A 16259-nucleotide genomic window follows, 5' to 3' on the forward strand; every position below is an offset into this window, starting at 1 on the left:
CAATGAATTTTTCTGAATTTGGTTTTCTAGTATAAATCCCTGGCTTTTGTGGCCTCTGAAATTGCTTGAGGGATAGCATGGAAGGTGCTATTCCTAAAGAAGCATTGGAGTAATTTTCAAAAGTGAATCCAGCTGGCTGACCTGACAGATGCTCCATCCAAAGAATAGACAGTCATTTTGTCAAAAGCATGGAAATGTTTGTGACTAAGAGAATGGTACAATTTGTTACTTCCTCTCTCTCCCTTGTCAATGGGAACTAGTGACCAGGGAAATCTTGGTTACTTCAACTTAGTAATCAGTGAAGGTGTAGGGTGGTGTTATAGGTTGTTATGAAACACTGAACAAAGGGTAACAACTTATTAAAATTTGCTTGCAGAGTCACAATAGCTGTGAAACAGACCCACCAGCCTTTGCTGTTTACCCCAAATGATATCCTACTCCTTAAGAATTTGTCATGAAATAACTGGGACTTATCATCTGCACTGGTAAACCCATTTCACGGTGACCAGTTCTCTGGCTCTTGACCAGTCCTACAGGCACTCCTATCCTCTGTGGAGGCATTTCACAGGCATCTTAAAACTTCAACATCTGTTCTAAACTTCTGTGGTCAGTGAAAGTCAAGGGCACCCCTAGAGGGCAAATCCATCTACAGGTGGCTGTGCTGGCCGGGATACGGGAGGCGCCTCACTGTTGAACTACTGGTACAAACCGAGAGGGCACATATTTGCTTGTAGATTGCCAGTCTTGGGTGAGGCGCTGGAAAAGTGATATCTTGGAAACACACCTCACCAGCTGAGTGTGAGAAGATGGAGCAGCTGCAGCTGACACCTTACTGCTGGAACCCTTTGCCCGGGCAGCCTTGGCGGTCTGAGGGATCCTGGCGTGTGGCCACTCCTCCAACACCCGCCGAGCGGTGGAGCCTGATGGGAAGGCTGTGTACGAGGGGAGGGGGGAGACAGGAGGAGGTGGCTTCCTCCTGACGCCATTTCCGAGGGGCTGAGATATATAAATGAGCCGGTTGCTGCAGTGCCCCATCTGGGATCACCAGCCAGGGCACTGGCGTAGACTCGCACGGTGCTGGTTTCCCCCCCAGCACCTCGCCCGGAGCCCGCACGCCGGGGACAGACTCAGCCCCTTTCTCCCTCCCTCCGTCCTGCCAGCACCATGAGCCGCCCAGGACTGCTCACCGTCCTGATCCTGGCCGTGCCGGGTAAGTGGGGTCCGTGTGCCCCCCGCTCCCGGGACCCGCAGTCCGGCGCTCGGCGCTGCCCCCGCCCAGACCCGTTCCGGCGCGGCCCCTTCAGCACCGCGGGCAGAGACAGCCCGACCCCTTCAGCACCGCGGACAGCGGCCGCCGCAAGGTCACTGACCGAGGGCCGCGCCGGGCCCTGCCTGCCCCACCGGACACTGCCAGCCTGGGGACCTTCCCTTCCCTTCCCTTCCCTTCCCTTCCCTTCCCTTCCCTTCCCTTCCCTTCCCTTCCCTTCCCTTCCCTTCCCTTCCCTTCCCTTCCCTTCCCTTCCCTTCCCTTCCCTTCCCTTCCCTTCCCTTCCCTTCCCTTCCCTTCCCTTCCCTTCCCTTCCCTTCCCTTCCCTTCCCTTCCCTTCCCTTCCCTTCCCTTCCCTTCCCTTCCCTTCCCTTCCCTTCCCTTCCCTTCCCTTCCCTTCCCTTCCCTTCCCTCTTCCTTTCCCTGGGGGAAAGCTGAGGGGGACACAATACACACATCCAGCTGGTCCACCCAGGGAGCACTTCTACTAGAGTGAGATGCCCCTCTTCCCCACTTCCATTTTTAGCAGGATAGGATTCCTCTGCTTGTCTCCCAGAGGAGGTGAATAACAAGCTCTCTTTTTTTCCCTACCCTCACCTTATAGCCATCTCCCTTCCTGTGACAAATGACATGAATAAAGGCGACACTAAGGTAAGGATGGGCCTATAGTGAAAGGGGTGAGTGAAGATGAAGGATGTGATGTTTAACCTCCACCTAGCTGGTTGGTTTTTGCCTGCTCCTGCTGAAATACCCTGTAGGAAGCACCAGGGATTTGGATGACATCCTACAGCAGGATCCATCCACACTCCCTCCTACCAGCATTTACCCTTTGTGCATCTACTTCTGGGTACCTGGGAAGGAGGGAAGTGCCTCAGAATGTACCAGGGGGATCAAACAAGCTTCTCTAGAGAATGGTGGAGCTGGGGATGGAGGTTGGGTATAGCCCTCCCTAGTCCTCCTACTTCCAGTTTTTCAAAGCTCTCAACAGGAGGTGACTCAGGGGAGAGTGGGGGGAGATAGGATTTGGGAACAGGCATTGCTGGAACTCTGTGTGTTTGGGGGGGTGTATACATCTGTGCTTGTATGTGTGTGGTGTAGGTGTGCATGTTCCTGAAAAAATAGGCAACTGGCTACTCTCAGGTTGCTAATCCGTCTTCAGCTACTGCTCAGCCTGTCTGGATGGCCACGAGCAGTACTGGCCTTAGCTGACCTCTCCAGCCTTCTTTTATAGGCTTCTGTGCATACATCTGTGTCATACCTCTCTGACATTCATAGCTGCACTACGCAAGTGTGTGCACTCCCGATGGGCTTTTGGCACCTAAATGCTTGGATAGGTGTGCTTGCATGTGGTGATCTGTGACAGACCCCCCGTTCCTGATATTGTAATACCCATAGTCTTTCAGATTAACTGATCTCTTAGCTGCCCAAATTAAGACTTCTACAGCAATTAATGTCCAGAAAGGAAACTACGGCCCTTTCCCCCTTACTTCTTGAACCTTTTTGTTTCCTGAAATCTTCTAGCCACATAATGTTTTTTCCCAGGCAGCAGTAGGGGAGGGCACATTCATGTCACTCCCAGCCACAGGCTCCATTGTACAGTGTCTCTGCTCATTACCTACGGGGCAAGTTCCGTAAGAAACGCCTCCCCGTCTCCTGGCAGATGTGCCTGGGCCTGGAGAGCTGTTGCTTTGTTAAGACTTTTAGCCTGCTTATCCCTTGCTGGGGCTGAGCCATGACCTGTGAGCCACTGGGTGCCTGCTTCAGGCTGTGTGCTGCTAACTGAGAAAGGGACTCGGGGCAGGCACTTGCCCCTTCAACTGGCCATGCCAGAGTGGGAGGCTTTTTGAGCATCTGATAGGACAATCCATTAATTCCACAATTTTCCTTGTGCGATCCATTCCCAATATGTTCTATGTGTAAAACATGTCACTTTTGTGGAAGCTGGTGCAACTCCATGGAAATACTTCCACCAAGAAGGAATTCTTTCCCAAGCCTGCCCCCTCCCTGGGTGCTACACTGACACAGGCTCTAGCTGAATGCAAAGTCAGACCACAACTTTCTTTTGAATTTGCTGCAACTGGAAGGAGCAATTAGGGCTATTCTGCCTTCACCATCCTCTGAGACACAGCATTTCAGTGAAGGAACTCCTGGTTTCACAGGACAGATCAGGACAGGGATATCATCACGTGGGTACAGCAGTGAGCACCACAGCTCTTCCTACACACCATGCTCTGAGCCACCAGCATTTGTGGGTAGCTCAGGGCTGTGTAATGGGTAATCAGCACCTGCAGACATTTCCTGGGCAGCTCATCAGACTTTCCTTATGCCAAGGACTTTCCGTGGGGAGCTGAACACAATCAAAGCATTTACAATATCTCTGGTGTTTGCCCACTCTTGTGTTCAAAGGACAATTTTTCCCACTTACAACCATACATTTCAGAAGGGCCTGAGCATAACTGAGCTCAAACATGAAGTCTATCCTTGTAAGGACATGATCCTTTGGAGATTTCTGTGTAGAGACAGCATGAGCAGCTCTTAAGGATCTAGTTACATGCTCACAGTTAGAGGATAGCTATGGCAAAATTCCATTCTGAGTTTCTGCACTGGATTAATTACATTCATTTGGAAAGGATCTCCTCCATTTCCTGATGCAGGCTGTTATTTCATGACCTTGTGAAGCCTCACTCTGCAAGACTTGCTCTTACAAAAAGTCAAGGAGAGTGCTGTGGAATGACTGCACCCTTCACTTCATTATGTTACAAAGTCCCTCCACAGAATTGGCTGTATTTCTGTGGTGACTGATGTGTTTCTTTGTGTTCAGAAAAAGACCTTAAATCAGCTTAGAAGTCTTCAAAAAGCTTGTACAGAGTATTTTATTGGACCAGATTCTTATTTTTCATGCTGAGAAAGCCTTTACTTCTGAAGCTGCATTGAATACTGCAGCTGTAAGTGGCTCCAGAGGGTGCGAAATGTAGGAGGGAAGTATCAGAATCTGGGGTTTGTTCTATTTAATGGTAGAGTGAAGTGACTCGAAGTTATCTAAAATCAATATTAATGGATTGCTTGTGGCATAGGAGAATGATACCAGGGAAATTTGCCTGCTTTCTTTCTGTTAGATCTTTCCTGTAACATTTTTAATCCAGCAGGCAATCCCCTCAAACTGTGTAAGTAGTTTTAAGAGTTCAGCATTTTATGGCTGTGATCTGCAAAGGCAGAATTCTTCCCTTACACAGGGTGAAAATTTGCCCATTCCAGCTGGTCAATGAATGTATCCGATTGCTTCAATGAGCAACATTGTAGATGACTGGGAATTGCTGACTTGTGTTTAATTTCTACTGTAGCTGCATTGCTCTCCTCTCCTGAGAATGGTACCTTGTGAGGGAGGTCAGGGCTCTTAGGGCTGCCTGCAGAAATCATCAGGAAAAAGAAGTTCAGTGAGTGAATTTTTTTGCCCCCGAGGCTTACTCATATTCTTTTTTTCAATTTATCCTCTCTTTTTCCACAGGCATTTGTGAGCCCTGCATACTTTCTAGGCTGCTTTATAAATAATCATCCTTTTGAACTAAGCAGCCTGATTCCTGAACTACTAACTGGCACCAGACCGTCGTGAATGCCACTTTGTCTCCTCTGTGACTATTTGGGTCTACCACAACCACACGGCAGGGCTCCTGGTGGTGTGTCTCAGTGTGGTGAGGATGCCTTCACCCCTGCCAGAGGTGCCACCTTGCCTTTGCGCCTGTGACTGTCATTCTACCACACATGCAGCACTGAGTGATCTCTGTGGGATCAGTGGTGCTGCAGTTGCATGGGTGAAGAGCTAGGCCTGCAATCTCAGTACAGGTGACAAACTGGATAAATAATGTTTCTCATTTTACACTGAAGAAAGGGGCTGCTGGAGAGGGCAAGCCCAGACTTCAAGTTGTCTGGGAAGATTCCTCGGGCAGTTGCAAATTCTTCCAAGGAAATTGTGGGAACTTCCTTGCTTTCAGATGACCTGCCTCTGTGTACTGGTCTTTCAGTCTATAATAGATGGCTTGAACACTTAAGCACAAGGTCAAACATTTCTCCAGAGTCTCTTGTCCTTCTCTAGGGCTTGAGAGCAGTATTTCTCATCTGCGTTTGAAAGTACAATCTGCCTCACCTTGCCCTCCATGCCTGGCTGCAGTCTAGCTTGGGGCTCGAATAGCTTGCAGGATTTCAAGGTCACCTACTGAAGAGCTATGACCACTTGTTTCTCTCTACAATCTCCCACTGAGCCCTTTTATGAGATGTAGGTTGAAATATATTGACTTAAAAGAGGATGATTTGAGCTTTCTATGTATATATCCAGATCCCTTTTAATCTCCTAATGTGCCCAGCTTCTGGAATGGGCTGGAGTCGTGATCCTCAGCTGAAGCGTGTGTCATGTTGAAGAAGCTCTTTGCATTGCCATGTGTCATTTGCTCACTTCTCAGTTGCAGGAGGTACCTTCTGTTCCTGCGTTAGGTAAAACAGGAACTGAACATCCAGTTCTGGCTCAACCAGAAAAGCAAGAAGATCTGTGCCATCATCTGCTGCATTTTAGCCTTGGTAACAAACAGATTTAGGAAAAAAAGACAAAAAAACCCCAGTGCTTTATTTTGTGTTTTTGTCTTTTTCTAGGTGATGAAGTGCATTGTAGAGGTCATCTCTGATACTTTATCGAAGCCAAATCCCCTGCCGATCAGCGAGGAATGCCTAGAAACACTCAGAGGAGGTACAGACCCAGGTTTAATGCTGGGTATCAGCAAGAGCAGATCTGGCAAGCAGGGGCAGGTTCTGCCCTGACACATGCTCTAGCAGCTGACAAGGGGACCCCGACACACTCACCTTTCTCATGGTCACCCCACTGGGCTGCACCGGGCCCCCAGATGCAGGGATGGAGCCTCTGATCGGCCCAGGCCATGCACCATGCTGGCACTGTGGCCAGGGAAGAGCTGGGTGACATGAAGCTGCCTAGTTTCCATGGGATCTTCCTGTCATCTTAACCACACGGTTAAGAGATGTGGCAGCAAATCTGGCCAAGGGAGAGAAAAGAGTAAACAAAGAGAAAAGTGGCATTTGGGGTTCTGATTTTTTTCCTGGGGGTGGGGGGAGGTTGTCTTTGACCACCTTCTGTATCAAGTCTCCCCTATTGCAGATGAACGAATCATTTCTATCCTTCGTCACCAAAATTTATTGAAGGAACTTCAGGAAATTGCTGCTCAAGGTACAGTGTCACTATAGTTATTTGAGAAGAGGAATTTCATCTGTTGTAGCCCCTTGCACAGTTTTGTTGTTTGGGTTTTTTTATATTTTACATTAATTTGACATCATATAAATGTGCCCAAGGAAATACAGTTCCAGGACTTTCAGTAGAGACTGGGTCAGTGGGGGCAGGAATTTTGATTATAATAATAACTCCAATATACATCTGATTATTTAAATGAATGTCAATGTAACTTGGTGGTGATGCAGAGTATAGGCATTTTGGGGTGGGAGAACCCTAAAAGGAAATATTGTAATTTAATTCAACAAATAACCACCAGCTCCCAAACTGGAATGAAAGGCAAGAAAACCTTCACTGTTTGTGCAGCAGGAGTCCAGCACTAAACCCAGGTGTGGCAGAAGGGAAGCCTCACTGAGCATCAAGTGGGACTTCCACCTAAAAGACCCCAGTGAAAACGTCCTTGAGCTAATGGGGATTTTTCTGTTGGTTTCCTTAGCTCAAATGCAAGTTTCTGTGTTTTGGAGAGGTGTAGGCTGCTCACCACAGGTCAGTGTGGGAGCAGCAGCAGCACAGAGCTGTGCAAAATGGTGTGCAGTGGGAAAAAGAACTATTCTCAGGTGCCTAGGTCCCCAGAGCTGATGTGTAGGTCCCGGGTAAGAGTACTTCAAAGCCAGTGGAGGTCCCTCTGCCCGGGTGGTCTGGTTGAGGCTGCAGCAGGGCTCTCCCCAGGCTGCAGGGAGAGCAGCTCCTGGCCTTCCCTCCTCCTTCTCCCTGAGGTAACTCAGCTGGCAGCCCTCTCTCACCACAGTATCCCTGTACCCTGCTCCTGTGTGGCATGGCTGCCAGGGATGGCTGGAAAACAGTGCCACCAGACTCTTTCAGAACAGCGAAGCCACAGAGACAACAGGGAGAAGGGAGAGGAAAAATTCAGGAAGTCAGGATTGGGAGAGAGCCTTGTGCAACTCCCAAAGCCATGGTTTGGTCACTACCCACATGCCACTCATGAAGGGGCCAGCTGGGCTGTGACCACAGACAGGCTTCATGGGTGCTCTGATGATCCAGAAGGAAGACACCTGGGACTCTTCAGTGCACTGGGATGCTGCTGCTGCCCAGGCACACCAGGATTGTGGTGGGGAGTGCTCAGCTATCAGACAGGCTGTGCCATACAGCATGGAGTCCACGTGAAGGGACTCTTTTCACAGAGGTGCATCTTGGTCCACTCTTTCCTTGGCTTGAGCCCATCACACCATTTTGTCCTGGGGTAACATGAGCTCTAACTTACAGATCACAATGACTGGGGGTGGGAGAGTCATGTAGCCCAAGGGAAAAGCAAAGGTGTTTATCTTGGTCTCCTCTGTGCTGGATGCAGCTGGTCCTGCTCAGGCTGGAGACCCCACACCATCCAGCTCTGCTCAGTGTAGGGCTAAAGAGGGCTGGGCTGGCAGTGTTTGCTCTTGCCTTGGCATTAAGGCGTAGAAGCCGGGCATGAGCTGTGTTAGGCAGGACTTGCTTGGCTTGCAGATCCCATTATGTTGGGGCTGCCTGGGGAGCGCTGGTTGCCAGGACAGCTGCACTCTGACCTCCAGCTCGTGCTACCTTTGGACATCTTTCCCCAGGGTGTTACTTTTGTCAAGATGGCTCCATAATCCCAGAGATTAAGGTGTGGGGCCTTGAAGCCCTGGACTATCCTTGGAGTGGGAATGAATGCTGTTTCTTCCTCCCAGAGCCCTAGGGAAAGGGGCCCTCACAACCAGGCTGGAGGGCACAGGGGCTCTCGGTGCTCACCTCAACAGAAGTACATGGGCAGCATCTGGCAGGAGGCAATTTTTATCCTTCAGTGCTCCAATGCTTAAGTCTTTTGTTGGCCTCAGTGTGCTGCAGTTCAGCATCTCTTATTCCCCATCTCTCCATCAATATTAATTTTCCTAGCAACCTTGATTCTCTGTTTGTTCAGAGAGATTTTTCTTCCCTGCAGATGATGTTTTTGATGGTGGCTTTGTTACTGCAGTTGATTCATGTATCCTCCTGTCTCACTTCTTGCAGACAACCTTTGGCAGATTTGTCCATTGTAGAAAATATACATATAATTATAAAGGGCACAGAAGTATTTTCCTGCCTCTACTTTATGAAACACAGGAGGGGCTGTTGCCTTTCCCTACTTTCTGTTACTTGACACAGGTGCCAGTGAAAGAACTCGGCAGCAGAAGAAAAACAGAGGCTTCGAAGATGAACTTTCAGAAGTCCTTGAAAGTCAGAATGACAAGAACAAGCAGAGAGGTCAGTGTCAGCTCCCCCCCAGGAAATCCAGGTCAGGCTGTAAACAAGGATGTTCTTTCTAACAGCCTTGATATGTCCATCTGCTTCCCATTTAAGCATCTTCTTTGATGCTGCGCTGACACACAAGCAACTCGGTGTTTGCTTTGTTCTTATTTACTGGTTTAAACACCATGTAATTTCTGAGCTATAGTAACTGGTGATGCTCAATTTACCAAACTGATACTGATCTTTTCCACCCTGCTGCTAACACCATCACTTGCTCCTAATGCTTAAAATGAGTCACAGCCAGAGAAATCCCATACTGGAAGACTCAGTGGTATAGGCAAGAGCAATCTGGGTCTGCTCCTACTCCTACTTGTTTCCAGGCATCCAAGATAGTAGGTTATGGGTCTCTGAAGGCAAAATTGAACTTGGGATACACAGAGTGCACACACCCACATCTTGGAAAGACCACATTCAGCTGGGATTTGCCCTTGTCACTGTGTTTACATGGCCTGACTAGAGACAGGCAGTGTAGCAGAAAGGAGGGTTTGGCCCCTTCCCTTTTCCACATCAGGAGGAGACGATGCCAATGTGGGGTGAGGTAATTTCTTATCCAGCAGCAGCACCCCCACAGAGGGTCTCGAGTGGGCTCTGGGGTGTGTGCCTGAGCCATGGCAGCACAGCGATTCTGTGATGGCAGCCCAAAGCTGCCCAAAGTGATGAGGAGCAATACCCCCGGGGGCTGCTGCTGCAGCCACAGCAGCCAAAAGCCAACAGAGAGGATAGGTGGCAGCAGGTCTCCCTCCCACCAGGGCAGACCTGAACCTGTAGTTCAAAAAAAAAACCTGTGTTTTTTTGAAACCGTGTGGAGTTTCTCCAGTGGTGTGGAGACTGCATGAAGATGAAGCGTGGCATGTTGGGCCATCCAGGCCCACAGGCAGTCCTGTGACACCAGTGCGGTGTCACTGGTGGACACCAGTCCTGTGTGACCATCTCTCACATCCCCTCACCCCAGCACACTCCTCAGCCCTGCTTGTGGATGCACTCGCCTTTCCATACCCAACTGGCTTTTTCCGCTGCTCCTTAGTCCCCCATCTTTTCTTTTGCAAAGTGATTTCTATGGCTAATTATGTTAAAAGAGGCCAGTCTTTGACATGAGCAAGAGTGAATACCCAGCCCACAGTAAGCTCCTGCTGTGTAGCTGGTCTGCAGAAGCAGAGCTGGCCCCCCTCCCTCCAGCTTGCCTGCAAACAGTGCTGGCTGCCTCTTCACCCTGATGGGAGAAATAAGGACGCCATGGTAGCACAGCATTCAGAGCAGGGAGACCTGTGAAAATGCCATATTACACTCCTAAATCATTTCATTTTACATGCAATCTGGTTTTATGTGGGGCAAGTTTGTTGCTGGCATCTCAAGAGATGGTGATGAGGACTGTGCCACAGCAAAGCACTTCGGCATATGTTTAACTTCAGCCTTGCGAGTCTCTCCAGGCGAGCAGGCACCAGTGAGAGCACCAGCTTGCTTGAGTGCAAGCATATGTTGAAGTGACTTGCAAGAGTATCCATGGACTGGTTAAGCAGATTGCTGAGTAGGGCTGAAGCTCCCTAAGAAACATACAGGCTTCACTGGTTGTGAAATGAGTTCTCAGGAGAGGTGTTGCTTCTTGCTCCTCCTTCTGCAGATGCGGCAGGGGAGAGCCCTGAAGAGGAGCAGCCCACAGGGTCCCTGGCTGAGCTGGCAGCACAGAAAACCCAGCAAAATAAAGATTCAAGAGAGGAGGGAAAAAACAGCCTGGAGGAGAGGGACCCCAGGCCAAGGGATGCCAACCCTGGAGAGAAGGAGGATCATGAGGAAGCAGAGAGTAACGAGATTGGGAACACAGAGGATGCCCAACGAGATGAAGCTTTGGACAACCACATCAGCAAAGATTTCAATGAGGATGAGCAGCGGCAGCAAGGGGATGAAGAGGAGCAGCCCAGAGGCCCCAGGGACAGCCTGGAGCTCGAGAATGAGGGAGAGCAGTCATCAAGGCAGGGCCAGAAGAAGAGCAAGGAGGTGACAGGGGAGCGTGTGGAGCGGGAGGATGACGGAGGAGATGATGCTGCAGAGGAGGACCCTACTGAAGCAGAGAGGTCACTTGATTTGGCTGAGGAGGACGAGGAGGCTGAGGAGATGCAGGGAGATGACAGTATGTATCCCAGACAACTGTACTGATACCTACCCAGGGTGAGCTGAGAGCACCGAGACAGATGGATAAGAGGCTTTAAAGCCTAAAAGTTCAGGCAGGCACTTACTGGGTTTACAGAAATACCCCAGCTGACAGCCACCCAGGCTCCCTCACAAACACCCGACCACATGGGCCCATGCACAGTGGGTAACACAGGCCCAGCAGCTGCCTCGCTGCCTGCTGCTCGGTTTTCATAGCACCTGGGGGCAACTGATTTCTTTTTCTTGAACTTCCTACATAGTTTTTGACTGCTGCCTCTAAGTCCTGATACTGACATGATGGAGTGAGAGTGGGTATTTCCAGAATCCTGGGAAAATGGGCCTAAGTCAGGAAACATACCTTGCATTGCCCCTGAAGGCTTGGTTCAAAGGTGGAGTGTAAGCAGGTTAACACTTGTGCTCACTATTGTGTTTAATGCTCTTTCAGATAACGACGATGCTCTGGGATTTGGCAAAGATGGGCAGAGCTCTGAGGAGGAGGAGGAGGAAGAGCAGCCCCAGACACTGAGAGGAGGAAGGCATCGCCTGGAGGATGAGGGAATTCAGGGCGAGGAAGACACCTTCCAGCCCAGGGATGCCAAAAGCGAGGAGATGGAAGAGGAGTCCTCCAGGGAGTGGGAAGATGCCAAGAGGTGGAACAAAATGGATGAACTGGCCAAGCAGCTGACATCAAAGAAGCGCATGGAGGAAAATGATAGTGGGGAAGACCCAGACAGGTCCATGAAACTGGCATTTAGGTCTCACAAGTATGACTTCAGTAGTCCAGAGGAAGATGTGAGAAGGTCATGGAAGCATCACTCGAAGGAGGACAGCAGTGAAGGCTTCCCACTTGCTCCCATGCCTGAAGAAAAGAAGGATGAAGAAGGCAGTGCTAACAGGAGAACGGAGGTTGGTGTACATAGGCTTAAGAATAAATCCCACACGGTTATTGGGAATCCAAACTGTGCTTGGAGATGTGGATGGTACCTTAGCATTACACAGCCAGCATCAGTTCTCTGTGATATTAAGGAGATGCTTGGTGACCTTTTCGTCATTCAGCCCTAGGTATTACTGAGATTTGCACCTGGCTGTGCCTTTAGTTTTTAGCCTTGTTTTAGTGACTAGTGCAAAAACATGCCCTGCCCCAGAGGGTCTTAAAAATGTGACAAGACTTTTGTGCTGGCCTTTGCTGGATGTGGTGACCAGAGCTATATCTGGAGCCTGGGGGTGGGTCTTGTGTCCGAAAGCTCCTCCAAGTCAAAGGGAATGCTTTCCCTGGCTCAGGGTTGGAGTGAGTAGTGTCAGATTTCCTACAGAGGTAAACCAGGGATGCAGCCGTGGTGAGAGAGCTGAGGCATTGGTGTGGAAATGGTAGACAGATACGGAAATACATCTGAGTCAGGCTTGCAAAGTCAGAGACCTCCTTCCCTGGTACCTTGCATGATGCTGTGTAGTAGCTCAGCACCTCCCTGGGAGCCAGGAGTGGTGGTTTCACCTTTGTGCTGAGGCCCAGGTCCAGGCATGGATGTTTATTTTGGGGTAGTGCAGGGAGCTGGACAGGGAAGCTGGGCATGGGCTCTGCAGATATTTGCTCTGGGACAAGCCACGATCAGGCACCTGGGAACAAACTGGGACAGCAGGTGAGTGAAGCCAGTTTGCTGCAGCTCTCTTGCCTCCAAAACACCCCTCTTGCCTTAGTTATGCACCAAAACCTTGCCCTAAGTTGCCCATCAGCATCCCCCAGCATCTCCAGTCGTGTTGGTTGAAAGCAAAGCCAAATGCCTCAGCCCTGAGCAGGGATGCAGGGGGTGCCTGCCAAGGAGGTGGGCACCTGCCCCATCTGCCTCCTCATCACTGCTCACCTCCCAGGTCTCTCCCCCAAGAAGCTGCTCCCGACTGGCCCCTGCCAGGGGCTCTGGTGTGCACCTTGCCTGCAAGGTGGTAGGCTCAGCCTCCAAACAGGGACTGGGAAGGAGGTTGCTGAGGCTGAAAAACCGCTATGTTTATAGTTGCAACAAAAGTTTTTTGGCTTGTTTTTTTAAACTGGATCAGGGCCTCTGGGCATCAGTGAGGAGGGGTCAGACCAGGCACCTGGCAGTGAGGGAAGGGAAGGCACAGAGGCTCCAGCTCAGCCTGCGGGGCCAGGCAGGAGCAAGCCAGGACACACAGGCACAGCGCGAGGCAGTGGCTTGGGTCTCACCTCTCCTCTCTGTAGCTGCTGTAGAGCATTTCAGCACAGCGCTATTTTCTCACTTTCTGGGGGCTCCAGTTGCAGCCAGAGCTCTCCTCCAGCAAGACATGCCTCAGCCGGCTGCTTCCTGACCTGCTTCAAACAAAATGCACTGGAACAGCTGCTTGGGCTCTGTGTGGCTCCCCTGGGCACTTGTAGGGACCCCGAACTGCTGGCATACTGCTGGCCAGAGCCTTCCCAGGGGCTGAGCCAAGGGCTCTGCAGAGGGGCAGAGCAATGTTTTCCCTGTTCAGCAAAATAGCTCAGGGATGAGAAAAATTAATTTTTTTTACATATTTTCTTTGTTTTTTTCACACCAGCCACATGCAGTGCAGGCTAGTGGCTCAGCATCAGCCTGCGCTTGGTGGCTGCTGCAGGCAGTGGCAAGGCTCTGCTCCCTCCGCACAGGAGAGGAGCTGTCACCAGCTCTGTCAACAGGAAAAGGCATTTTTAGCACTGACAGCCCCAAGTTTGCTCCCGCAGAGCCTGCTGCTGCACTGGGCGAGCACATGATCTGCAGCAAGCCCCAGGTGATGGCAGCTGTGAGGGACAGACAGGGCTGGGGCTGGCAGCAAGACAGGGCCAGTTGCGTATGACCAGAGTTCAGGCAAAGCCACGCAGTTACAGATTTGAGTACCTGTGCTAAATAAAATAGCTTCAGGTGATGGCATAGGTACATAAGAGCCACTACAGAAAGGCTGCCAAGCGATGGCAGCTTGAGCATTTGAACTGATGTCTTCCTCATTCACTATTTTCCCAAATGGAAAAGACTCTTCCGGTACTGGAGGCCCATGTGGACACCCAGCACAGCATGGGGAGAGGGGACACCGCCATCCTCTGCATGAGCAGGGCACATGCTGCACTTGCCACAGGTGGCAGGCAGCTGTGCCTGCCCCAGTTTGACACCACTGCCTTCATACAGCCACCCGCTGCCATTTGGCAGCACCTGCTCCAGCCCTGGCTGCCATCTCCCTCCAGCCCCACACTCTGGAAGGAGAGACAAGATCCGTTGGGGGCTGGCCTGCCCAGCAGTGGGGCTGGGGAAGGATGGTGGCTGCATGTCTTGTCCCCATCATCAGCTACAGTGATTTAACATTAGGACAGGACTAATTAGTGTTGCGCACAGATATCTGTCCAGAGGGGAAAATGCAGAAGCGGGCTGGGGGGATGGGGCAAGGTGTGACTGTCGCATGCCAGCACAGGCAACTAGCCCCGGGCAAGGCTTTCTATAGTTCTGGGGGGCGATGGCTGCCCACCCGCGACTGCTGACATGTGTCCCGGGCTTTCGTTGCAGGACCAGGAGCTGGAGAGCCTGGCCGCCATCGAGGCTGAGCTGGAGCGTGTTGCCCACAAGCTGCATGAGCTGAGGCGAGGCTGAGGGCCCCAGCCCTCCCCACGCAGGCGAAAGCCACCGCTGCCGCCCTCCTCTCTCCCTAACGCATTTTCATTTCCTGATTAAAAAGCAATTAAGCCGGAGCAGAAGCATCGCGCCTAGGAAACCAACCTCGCTAGCACCCAGGCCTGCCTCCCTCGCCATAGTGTTGTGCCCATCACTGCTTCTTCACCTCATGCTCTGTCCACAGGGATGCCCACCCACCCGGCTGGGCACCGGTGGGCTCAAAGCGCAACCTACACATGTATTTTCTGTCTGGGTGGGGTTTTATTCCCTCTTTTTTTAAAAGACAAGACAGCTTTCTAGGAAGTTCTCCTTCCATCGGTAGTTTCACTGGGTAAAAAACTGCAATAACTTGTTATCTTTTGATTAAAAGCTGAGAACTCTGACTGTAATATATTCTATATAAAAAATTTATCTAAGGAAAAATAAAAGTGCAGTGAGTTCCTTTGCTTTGGCAGCTTCAGTCTTGGTTGTCAGCATGCTGCAGGGCTTGTATGGTTCTGGTGGAGAGGAGGGGGAATGGAGGCCTCCCCTCACCACAGACACGTTGTGGTGGCATTTCCCTCCTTCCTGAGACTCCAACACTGCTGCCTGCCAAGGCCCAGCATCGGGCACACCTCCCTGAGGTCCTGAGCACTGAGGGGCTCTCCCTGCCTGCCTGGGACCCAGCAGTGTTGTACAGCCCAGCCCCGGCACTGGGTGTCCCATATGCTTCGGTGAGATGTGGGTCAAATCCATAGTTCATCGATGATGGGAGAAAACAGTTTAGAAGTTTAAACACCGGGGCAACACTTGACCAAGTCAAGCTACTTAAACAACACATGAGTAGGTTAAAAAATTAAAAACAATATAGGCTAGTCATGAAAAAAACTACTGGTCTATTTTCCCCCAGAGGTGAAGGCCAGTCCTGAGGGGATGCCCCTTCTGTGTGCTGGCTCGCAGGAACTGTGGTGGCCTGCTGGCACAGTGCTAACAGGCAGAACCTTCCCCACCCTTTGGGCTTCAGACCACACGCCAGCTGGAGGACTGGGTGATGCCTGGGCTGGGGAAGCTTGCCCCAAAAGTCTCTGAACACTGATCATAAGATTTTAGACTTTCTATGTGTATCAGCAGGAGAGGAAAAGAGCATTCCACTGGCAGGCTGTATCCCACGCCCTAGTTCAAAGCTCAGTTGTCTCCCATCACCTGCAGCCCACAGAACAGCTGAGATGCTCAGGGAACAGCTGCCAGGCTTTGAACTCAACATATTCCTTTATTCCGCTAAAAACATCAGCACTGTTGGCTGATGAGAGAATTGCACTGGAGGTGGTCATGCGGGGTCCCCTCAGCACAGGAGGCGCTGGGTGTCCAGAGCTGTCCTCCACCCACCACATGAGCTTCCCCAGGGAGGGCTGGAGGAGCTGCTGCATGGGCAGTGCCCCTCAGCCCGAGGCCTGGGCAGCCACACAGCGGCAGGAGGTGGCGGCTAGGACAAGGCCCAGCCCGAGAGCTGTCCTGGCACAGGATGCAAGCTGGGACCAGGCACAGGGCAAGAGCCTGGCTGGGAAAAGTGTACCAGAGTGAGCTGCAAGTCTCCCAACCCCATCCTGAGGAGATCATGCTCTCATTAACCTTCAGGAAACCTGTGTAGGAACAGAAGTGAAACCAAAGCTGTTCCACAGAAACAGTACTAAAA

The 16259-nt window shown here is 51.0% G+C and overlaps 1 protein-coding gene across 1 annotated transcript; it reads left to right on the top strand.

Moving 5' to 3' along the window:
• The first annotated feature begins 1009 nt into the window (after positions 1–1009).
• Positions 1010–15034, top strand: CHGA (chromogranin A). The gene is made up of 8 exons (XM_074824979.1): positions 1010–1210; positions 1872–1918; positions 5909–6002; positions 6426–6494; positions 8673–8771; positions 10435–10941; positions 11407–11867; positions 14483–15034. Exons 1-8 carry the CDS (start codon positions 1165–1167, stop codon positions 14564–14566), a joined length of 1407 nt encoding a protein of 468 aa, XP_074681080.1. The 5' UTR covers positions 1010–1164; the 3' UTR covers positions 14567–15034.
• The last annotated feature ends 1225 nt before the right edge of the window (positions 15035–16259 follow it).

The sequence above is a fragment of the Strix aluco genome, chromosome 4 (genome assembly GCF_031877795.1).
Source record: "Strix aluco isolate bStrAlu1 chromosome 4, bStrAlu1.hap1, whole genome shotgun sequence".
In the NCBI taxonomy this organism is placed as follows: domain Eukaryota; kingdom Metazoa; phylum Chordata; class Aves; order Strigiformes; family Strigidae; genus Strix; species Strix aluco.

Excerpts from the sequence above, each read along its gene's own strand:
- CHGA (XM_074824979.1), top strand. The coding sequence starts at position 1,165 with ATGAGCCGCCCAGGACTGCTCACCGTCCTGATCCTGGCCGTGCCGG. Across the intron at positions 1,211-1,871 it reads CCTGATCCTGGCCGTGCCGG|CCATCTCCCTTCCTGTGACA; the intron begins GTAAGTGGGGTC and ends CTCACCTTATAG. Across the intron at positions 10,942-11,406 it reads GGAGATGCAGGGAGATGACA|ATAACGACGATGCTCTGGGA; the intron begins GTATGTATCCCA and ends ATGCTCTTTCAG.